The sequence below is a fragment of the Sinohyriopsis cumingii genome, chromosome 1, assembly GCF_028554795.1.
Source record: "Sinohyriopsis cumingii isolate HCF-2022 chromosome 1, ASM2855479v2, whole genome shotgun sequence".
In the NCBI taxonomy this organism is placed as follows: Eukaryota; Metazoa; Mollusca; class Bivalvia; order Unionida; family Unionidae; genus Sinohyriopsis; species Sinohyriopsis cumingii.
The window spans coordinates 17,424,424-17,434,904 of NC_142961.1; the positions used below are offsets into that span (position 1 = coordinate 17,424,424).

Here is a 10,481-nt window from a genome sequence, read left to right on the forward strand (position 1 = left end):
TACAACAACAACAAGAACAACAATTTGCATTTACATGTCCGTGTATAGCTTCTAGTGATTAGCCTATCATGTGCAGAAAGCTTTTAAGAAATATCCTATGCTAAATTAACTGTGTCGAAAGCGTCTTTACAAACCACTTGTGCTAAATTATGTATGTGTCCAAAGTGGTGTGCAAAAGGAATCAAGTACATATATCCAAATGTGAACGCGGTCTACGTTATTTATCTGTCAGGAAGTAGTTATTCAACTTTTTATATAAAAAAAATTCTTTCTTTTATTAGCTTCCTCTCATCATATCAGTATATTTTCCTGCACATAAATACACGTCATCTTCCACGCTAATTGAATATTAAAGAAATAAAATTTATGAAAAGACATTGATATTACTGTGTATATTCGTATATCGTTATAGACCAAATATCTACAAAGCGCCCATCTCCCCTTCGTTGATCACAAATGGTATTATAATATGGAAGTGCGCCGCAATTATCAAGTATCAAGGTTTTGTGCAACGCATTTAATATTTTAAACAGTGAAACAGTCGTACAAATTTTTGTATCAAATAACGGTATCAAATAACTGTTTGAAACATCCAGTTTGGCAAAAGTGAATTCATGTCCCGCTTTCATCAACAATAATAGCGCTAACAACACATTGCATAGTCACAAAAGTGGCCGAATGGTCAGAAGCGCTTTCCGTTACGGATCAGTACCATCTCACCTGTCTGCGTGATTTCGAGTCTCGGATTCGGCCAAATGTGAGAAAGCTTGCCACTAGCTTTTCGTGGGTCGGTGGTTCTTTCCGGGGTTTTCCAGGGTTCTTCCTCCACCATTAATACTGGCCGCCACGTAGAGCCTATCGTGTGCCGATGGGTGGCGTTCAACCCACAAAAACAACAACACAACAATGTTCAGTGAACCTAACTAAATTCGGCACACGATAGGCTATACGTGGCGGCCAGTATTATTTATTTATTTATTTTATGCTAAGCAGTGAATTACTTGATTTTCTAATTTAAATAATATTGATATTTCACTGTAGTGAAAAAATAACTATTTTTTCACTACAGGAACTACTTTTTGGGGTCAGAACATACTTACCTACCATTGATTTTGCACCTTAGCAAATTAATAATTAATAATTAATTATTAGCAGATTAATAATCCCTGTCTGTTATCCTTGAAAATTGTAGTTTGTTATTCTGGAAATATCTGTTAATTTTTATCAGTCTGATGTGGAACTAATTTTGTTCGCAGGTACACAAAGCACAGCAGAACATGTACGGTAAACAGCTGACATTACCGTAAGAAATCTGCTAATTCACTGTGTCACAAACTTCAGGTAGCCAGCGTATGTGAGCATAAAATAAAAAGAATATTAACTTGAAACAAGTGAATAACGGATACATTTCACTCGTGAAAATACTGAGTTTTTCATCCACTCGATGAAATATATCCGTTATTCACTCGTTTCAAGCAAATATCCTCTCTCTCATATATATATATATATATATATATATATATATATATATATATATGATGCCTCTTACAATAAAAATAAATAATAACGCCGTCGAAAAGGTAATACATGTCTCATAGGCGAGACAAATATATTCTTCCGTAAGTGAGCTCGGTGAGGTGTGTCATTACAACGCCTCTTTTCTAAATGTGTCTCGCAAAACCGGTTTTGCAGGGAGTTGCTAATTTGGGGATTCTCGTTAACTGTGAGTCAGTGATCAATACTGTCGCAAAGCAATAAAGTATAGATATCGTTTCTAAACATGTTCGGCCTTCCAATGTCGCGCTGAGGGAATCTGCACAAAATTTCTTAAATGGCCAGCAATGACATTGAGGAGGAGAATGCCTCCCCTGTAGGCTGTGAAATAGAATGGGATAGCGAAACATGCCGCCTCACAGAATTCGAGAATGGGTCAGAGTTGCCGCGCGTTGTGAAACTAGAAGGTGATCTACCGCAGGGGTTGAATATTTACAAAAAACAGCCTATCCTTCTGTACACACGGATGAACAAGACACATGTAGGAGCCAGGACAATTTACCATGACAAGAATGGCCCGTACTACGAGGTTGGACAGACCCTTCTTATTCCAGACGATTTTGATGGTAAGAAATTCTCATTTGGAGAGAGAGAGAGAGAGAGAGAGAGAGAGAGAGAGAGAGAGTATGTGTGTCAGAGCCGGATGGGGAGTGTCTGCCCACCCACCCACCCCCAAAAAAGAACATGCACACAGCAACCTCCAGGCACTTGTCGCTTAAAACTTGACCATCGTTTTATTCTTGCGCACGTATATTGGGTATTATGCACACTATGAATATTTAAACGCATAGATCTTTGCTTTCGTACCATTTCGAGGTAAGTCAGGGTCCTTTTGAAATCCCCCAACCCAACCCAACCCTTGCCCTGATCCGGCCCTGAGAGTAATTACCTACATTAAACCTACCTGCACACCTACCCGTATCTTCTTACCAGTATATATACATTCATTTACCATCTCAAAACTGCCATGCTATGAAAGAGAAATCTGGTTATACGACCGACGGAATTATACTCTATAATTCATTACTCGTGTCTTTCGTTTGAGACAGCATAATTGATGAAAATGTCAATGTCAGTGTTGAGAAATTTACATATATCATTCAGGATGATGTACCGCACAAGCTTTTATTATTAGCAATAATGATCCACCTTGGATCCATAATGAAATTAGAAAACTAATAAGGCAGAGAAAATGTTTGCATGACCAAGCGAAACGTACCCAAAATCCCAGAAATTGGTTACTCTATATGCAAATAAGGAACATGGTTATTAACAAGATTAGGCAGTCTAAATATAATTATTACAACAGTGATGGAAAGAATCAGGTATTCACATGGAAACCCTAAAGACTGGTGGAACTTAGAGAAATTCAAGGAAGGTTAAAAAAATCATGCGAAAATTTGATTGTGAATGATAAGGTTATAAGTGAGGACGAAGAAAAGGAAGAAGTTTTCAACGATTTCTTTTGTGAGTAGTCAACTATACAAATTACAATACAACACAAACTGAACATTACCACAAATTCAGGAGTTAGCTCTTGATGAGATTACTACAACCGGAGATTATGTTTATACTGTCTTAATATGCTTAAATCCATCGAAAGCACGCAGTCCTGACTTGATGCATCTTAAATTGCTGCAAAAAAAATTGCAGTTAATTAAATATCCACTATACCGCTTATTAAATGTTTCATTGCAAACTTCAGTGTTTCCACATCGCTGGAAACTAGCAAACGTAGTGTCTGTACATAAGAGAGGATCTAAAACTGTTGTGTCAAGCTATCTTTACTATGTACTTTATCAAAAGCTTTTAAGAAGTGTGTATATAAATACATACAAATTACATTGTTCAGCACGATATAATTTCACATTTCACATGGTCAGTTTTTCACAGAATGATTCGAAAATAATCAGTTAACAGATATTCAGGGCCGTAAAGAACGATCACGGGCCGTGGGGTAAGAAACATCCGGGCCTCTCCTAGTTCCTGTTCAAACAAAATTTTCTTTTATAACATAAAACAGTGTTGTTCGGCCCGGGCCCTGGGGATATATCCCCGTTTGACCCCCCCCCCCCCTTTTCGGCCCTGCAGACATTTACAACACAATTTGTTCTGCGCTAGACCAAGAGCAGGAGATTAAGACCGTGTTTTTATTAAGGTTTTCGATAGAGTTTGGCACAAAGGATTGCTCTCATGTAAAAAAGCATTGGTCTTCATGGAAATGTGTTATTATGGTTTGAAGTTATATAAATCCTCAGATGTTAGATGTGCTCCCGTTGGAGTCCCCCAGGGATCCATTCTGGGGCCCGTATTTTTTGCAATTTTCATAAACGACATTGTAGAGAACACAGAATCATCAATCAGACCAGTTACTGACGATACAGCATTATATATATATATATATATATATATATATATATATATATATATATATATATATATATATATATATATATATATATATATATATATATATATATATATATATAGCATTATATGTAACCAGTTACTGACGATATAGCATTATATATATATATATATATATATATATATATATATATATATATAATGCTGTATCGTCAGTAACTGGTCTGATTGATGATTCTATGTTCTCTACAATGTCGTTTATGAAAATTACAAATAATACGGGCCCCAGAATGGATCCCTGGGGGACTCCAACGGGAGCACATCTAACAGCTGAAGATTTATATAACTTCAAACCATAATAACAAATTTCCATGAAGACCCATGCTTTTTAACATGAGAGCAATATATATATTTTTAGGACTGGTCAGCCTGGTGTGTCAGGATAATGTGAATGGGTGGGACATCATGCTACATGTCTGTAGCATGATGCCCAGTGCTAGACATTACTATAAACTACCACACTGCATACATCGTAGCGATATGACTGAATTTTTTTTTATACGTATAATAGTTCACAATCAGATCACAGCTGGTGAGATCTTAAACAGTGATATTTAAAAGATACGTGAATGGTTCAGACGTTGGTTAGTTACATTTAATCAAGATAAGAGTGAATCAATGCTAATAACACGAAAATGAAACCAGAACCACCATCCTATATATTATGCATGGCCGAAACAAACATACAAAAGGCTACTCAGCACAAACATGTGGGCCTTGTATTAAACAGCGATACCTTGTATTAAACAGCGATGCCTTGTATTAAACAGCGATACCTTGTATTAAACGGCGATGCCTTGTATTAAACAGCGATGCCTTGTATTAAACAGCGATGCCACTTGGCACGCACATATGAAACACATTTCCGACAAAGCATGGAAGAACAAGACTTCTTTAAAAAGTCTTAAATTCAAACCTGATCAGTTATCATTAAAAATATGTACAAATCTCATATTGTTCCAATTTTTTACTACGCCGATCACATTTGGGACGATTGTACAATGCATGATAAAGAATTACTATTAAAAAAAATGTCGAGGCGATGAGAATAATAACGGGTGCAATCAAAAGTGCATCTCCTTCACAACTGTACCCTGAAACCAGCAGGGAAAATCTAAATTCTCACTTTTACAAACATAAACTACTTCAGCTATTTAAAATTACCACGGGCTTGCTCTCGCATATCTTCAAGATTCGATTCAACCTTTATCTACAGACCTACTCCATTCGGTCTTCAAATGATTTAAATACCTCCAGTGTGTAGAACGACCTTGTTCTATAGTTCATTTCTACGATCTATAGTTGTTGTTGTTGTTGTGGGGTTTAACGCCATTTTTCAGCACACGATAGGCTATACATGGCGGCCAGTATTAATGGTGGAGGAAGAACCCAGGAAAACCCCGGAAAGAACCACCGACCCACGAGAAGCTACTGGCAAGCCTTCTCACATATCCACGTTGGCTGAATCCGAGACTCGAACCCACGCAGACAGAGGTGAGATGGCAGTGATCCATAACGGACAGCGCTTTAAACCACTCGGCCACTCGGGGCCCCACGATCTATAGAATACGAGACCTACTCCATTCGATCTTCAAATGATTTTTGACCTCCAGTGTGTAGGACGACCTTGTTCTATAGTTCATTTCTACGATCTACAGAATACGAGACCTACTCCATTCGATCTTCAAATGATTTTTGACCTCCAGTGTGTAGGACGACCTTGTTCTATAGTTCATTTCTACGATCTACAGAATACGAGACCTACTCCATTCGATCTTCAAATGATTTTTGACCTCCAGTGTGTAGAACGACCTTGTTCTATAATTCATTTTTACGATCTACAGAATACGAGACCTATTCCATTCGATCTTCGAATGATTTAAATACCTCCAGTGTGTAGAACGACCTTTTAGTTCATTTCTACGATCTACAGTTAGAATGTGGAACTTGTTACCCGTTGAAGTAAGAAACAACCTTTCAATACATAATTTTAAAACGTATTTCAACCACGATAAATAAAACCACTCCATGTTTCTACTAAGCTGGTGATAGAATGTCTCAGATTATGCATGCTAGGCTAAGAACAAATTGTGGATACTTCGATACGATTTATATACAAATCATGTAACTAATAAAAAGTATTGCTGCTGGAGTGAAATTGAGAATACAGAACACTTTCTTTTAGAAAGTTTCAAATATTCAAATTCATACATGTATAGGAACACACACACACACACACACACACACACACACACATATATATATATATATATATATATATATATATATATATATATATATATATATATATATAATTTTGTACACTAAATAAGTGGTTGATATAGATGCGTTATAATGTGTTTTTTTCCGATCTGCCCCACTTTTTGGACACTTTTTGATACAAAAACGAAAAATGGATGCCAAGTGGTTATCTTCATTTCTTTCCCCAAGGTCTAAAAGGATTTACTGAATTTTGTGTAGGCTAATTAGTAGTTGTTACGATGCGCAATAAGGTCCGGAAAAGGAGTATTTTGAAAATATACTTTCAGATGAAAGATTGTTATTACATTAACTACAAATCAAATGGTCGAGTTTACTGTCACTGTTTAGGTTACGTAAAAAGTTTATGTAAATGTGCAACGGGGGCAATACACATGCCGGAAGTGCAAGCAGATGCTGATCGTAACTACGTTAGCTTCGAGTTTCGTACTATTTTCCATCAACTCCCCAATAATCTATCCCTACCATTGCTTTCAGCGCATCTACCCTGTTACTCAATATAGAGGGCTTTGGACGTACATGTATATTGTACGTTCTTGGTAAAGTATTTGCGTTTGGCTTGTGTTTGGCTGGAACCCAGTATGCATATAATGATCATGAAACAGTTTGAGCAAATGCATCTTGGCGAGTAGTACACGTTTGTCACACAAGTTTGTCGATATTATCCATACTTCATAATTCTCTTTATTTAAACTGTGTTTCAAGTTCATTTCTGAAGTTCTGCTTATTCTAGAATCATCAAACATTATTATTATTGCAAGCGTCTCTATGGTATCACACCTTATTCGTTGGAAAAAGAATATATATATATATATATATATATATATATATATATATATATATATATATATATATATATATATATATATATATATATATATATATATATATATATATATATATATATATATATATATATATATTTCCAAACGTTTTCTGACTGATATTAGCTGGTCATTCTAATGTTTTTTCTCCATTGAAGGATGGTTTGAAATGGTGCCCCCAGACTTCGATAGAGGAGCTTACTTTCGCAACATCCAAGAAGTAGCAGACGTTATGCCGGGTAAAATTTTCACGCGCACAAATATCCAAGCCATACGTGTTGTGACAGAGGACGGTGAGCAAATATTCAAAGAGCGAAAGATTTCTGCTGGAACTGTGCTGCGCGTTCTTGGATCTTTTGCTGCTAAATGGCGGACGACAGCCGAAAAGGGAGTAATGAAGAAGAAAAGTAAAGAATGGGTGACAATGGAAATGAAATACTTGAAATGTGTCGATATTGACGAGAAAGAGGTACTACTGCCATTCGATGCACAGGGAAAATTCAATGCAGTGTTTCAGAAAGACCTCAACGATTCACGGTGCGTTTTTCGCTTGAAGGACATAGTTTCTAACTTTGAATTACCACTGAAAGTTTGCCTTCTATATGGTAAAGCTCCTACTGTGCCATGTATATTTACCGGTATGCTGAACCTGAAAAAACAATCGACAGAAGATTGTATCATTGCCAGTACCATTCTCAACAAAAGAAACGTGCTCATCGAAATTCCAGTTTCTCTGCAATGCTGTGTATACAAGGCAACCAAAGAGGCTGATTATTGTGAGGAGGGCACGTACAAAGACGCGCAGAAGCTTTGTGAAAAATATGCTCTGAAGTTCGCTTCCATGATCAAACTGTCTCCGGAACTGGACACAGATCAGCAGACGATACAACATATTCCAATGCAGAAACGTAAAACGCGGGACGAAAGTCTGCGCATGCTTGACCTAATTACAAACATCAGCATCACGGACGACGAGCCATGTGACCGGCTGATGGAATCAGATACGGATTCTGTGCAGAGTATAGAAAAGGGTCCTACTCCTATCAGAAAAATGTTGGAACTGAAAGAGCTTCAGTCCAGAGAGTCCCACTTTTGTTAACGGAATATATTTCTTTGTGCAATGTGTTATTATCAGTATCTTTACATGCCAAGCCAGCCACAAAGCCTATAATAAATTATATATAGTCAAAGATTCCATTATCTTATGCTTTTATTCACACAGATCAATGAAATATCTACCGCCCTGAGTCTTTAACTTCTTTGTCTTTGTCAGACAAGTTGCACTGTTTTAGAAGATAGCTAAGGGAACTGTATTATCTCCCTATCAACACACGAAATAGTAATTTGAATTGAATCAGTTCAGCTTTTGTTATTATTACTGGTTAAGAGCATTTATCTTAACCGAGAATGGTCACATGACCTTCTAAATATCACGTTCTCTTCTTATTCGTTTGTATTTAGATTCGAACCAAAACAACATGAATATAAACTAAAATATATTTTCCCAATAACGCAGTCAGGTAGATGTAAACCAGTTCATATACTATATGCAGATACCCGACACAGTCTTTTTGTTTTTGGTTTATTGCCGTTCTCCGATCAAGAAATGTTGAGGCGCTGCTTGAAAAATGAATTCTTGTTTCGATAGACCTTAAAGACTTGGACCACTTTCACGTTACTGACATCGTTCATATGTGGTGTTATAAGGGACATTTCAAAGCTGAGTACTTTAAAATTAGCATCAGTCTGGATCTTAAATTATATATATATATATATATATATATATATATATATATATATATATATATATATATATATATATATATATATATATATATAATATATATATATATATATATATATATATATATATATATGTGTGTGTGTGTGTGTGTGTGTGTGTGTGTGTGTGTGTGTGTGTGCTTGTGAGTATACATATGTGTATGTAGGTATATGTGTACCTAAATGTATAGATTATCTCTAGGATTGGAAGATTCAGTGCAGGTAATCTTATATAAAATATAGTTAGTGGCACTTTTAAACGACAAATAGTTGTAAATACGTCCACTTTTGGAGGCCCGTTATACATTTAAAGTCTAAGTTTTATTAATATATATTTCATTACCAGCATTTGCACTCTCCTACAACTTTTGGCTGTTCCCGCCGACTATGTCGCAGATAGAAATTTTCTTTTGTCTCACTAGCTTATATGAATCATATTTTGTCTCACTAGTTTACTCTTAGCGTTCATTTTTTTTTTCTCTCTTATACACTTTTTGGTCATTATTTATTGTGCTGTAAAACTTCTTTTGGAGCTGATTTTCATGTATGTATGTCTGTCTGTACTCTATAAATGATGATATCAAAATGCTGTATGTATGAATACTAAATTTAGATGCAAATTGCAGATGAAAGATAACAATATTTACTTTTGCAATTTAACATTTCATTGCCATCATTCTATTTTCTAGTACTAATACCCGAAAAAATAGATTTATTTATTTATTATTTATATATAAAAATTTATTTAAAGCCTAGTTCACTTGTCATTTGTCTTGCAAGGAGGTATTGAACTTACAGTCTGACTTTAGTTGCTTTTGTGATTTTTTTTTTGTTTTATTCTTTCATGTTTGTTTTCATCAGTATGTTAGTTTCATGTTTAACTTGCTAAATTAGTTACATACCAATGTATTTATATTTGAATACCGTGGCCAGTTTAAGTTTAGAGAGAGTTCAGGGTTCACTTTTCCCCGGCTTATATCAAAACACTGATGTTTTCTTAATTGATACCTGTTTTGTTTTTAATCTTTATGTTGTATTTATAACAAATTTCTCTGTTGATCACACAATATGGTGCATTTCGTGTGTTAGGAATTTATATTTTTGCACTGAAAATGGATAGCTCAAAAATTAAAATGCTATTTGCCAGCTGTTGGGAACTTGGAGATTTTGAAGAAAATGTCAGGATGTTTTTGATTATCTAAGGGGAAAAAACAGTGTCATATATATTACTTACAAGATAACGCCTTTATACAGAGGATACAATTATACATATTAGGGCACAATGTGATTATGACTGTATTTCAAATTGTTAAAGGTCAAACATTCGAGAAGTTTATATTCTACTCAACAACTTTGAATATGCTATAAATGAATGTAAGAAAGATCTAGATGTTAATCAGATTGCATTAGATATTGAAACTGGTGAAAGGAACTTTTATTTAATTATTATATATGGGCCAAAAATGACCGTCCAAAATTTTACAATAACATAACTGATATTATATATGAATATGAAAATGAATCTTCTGTTATATGTGGGGACTTTAACTTTGTTCAAGATCCGGAATTAGGTTCATATAATTCTATAAATATATATAACCCTAATGCTAGGAA

General features: G+C 35.3%; 1 protein-coding gene across 1 annotated transcript; it reads left to right on the forward strand.

Moving 5' to 3' along the window:
- Window positions 1–1,630: 1,630 nt before the first annotated feature.
- Window positions 1,631–8,280, forward strand: LOC149806498 (uncharacterized). Its single transcript, XM_089953897.1, has 2 exons — window positions 1,631–2,120; window positions 7,244–8,280. Exons 1-2 carry the CDS (start codon window positions 1,832–1,834, stop codon window positions 8,182–8,184), a joined length of 1,230 nt encoding a protein of 409 aa, XP_089810023.1. The 5' UTR covers window positions 1,631–1,831; the 3' UTR covers window positions 8,185–8,280.
- The last annotated feature ends 2,201 nt before the right edge of the window (window positions 8,281–10,481 follow it).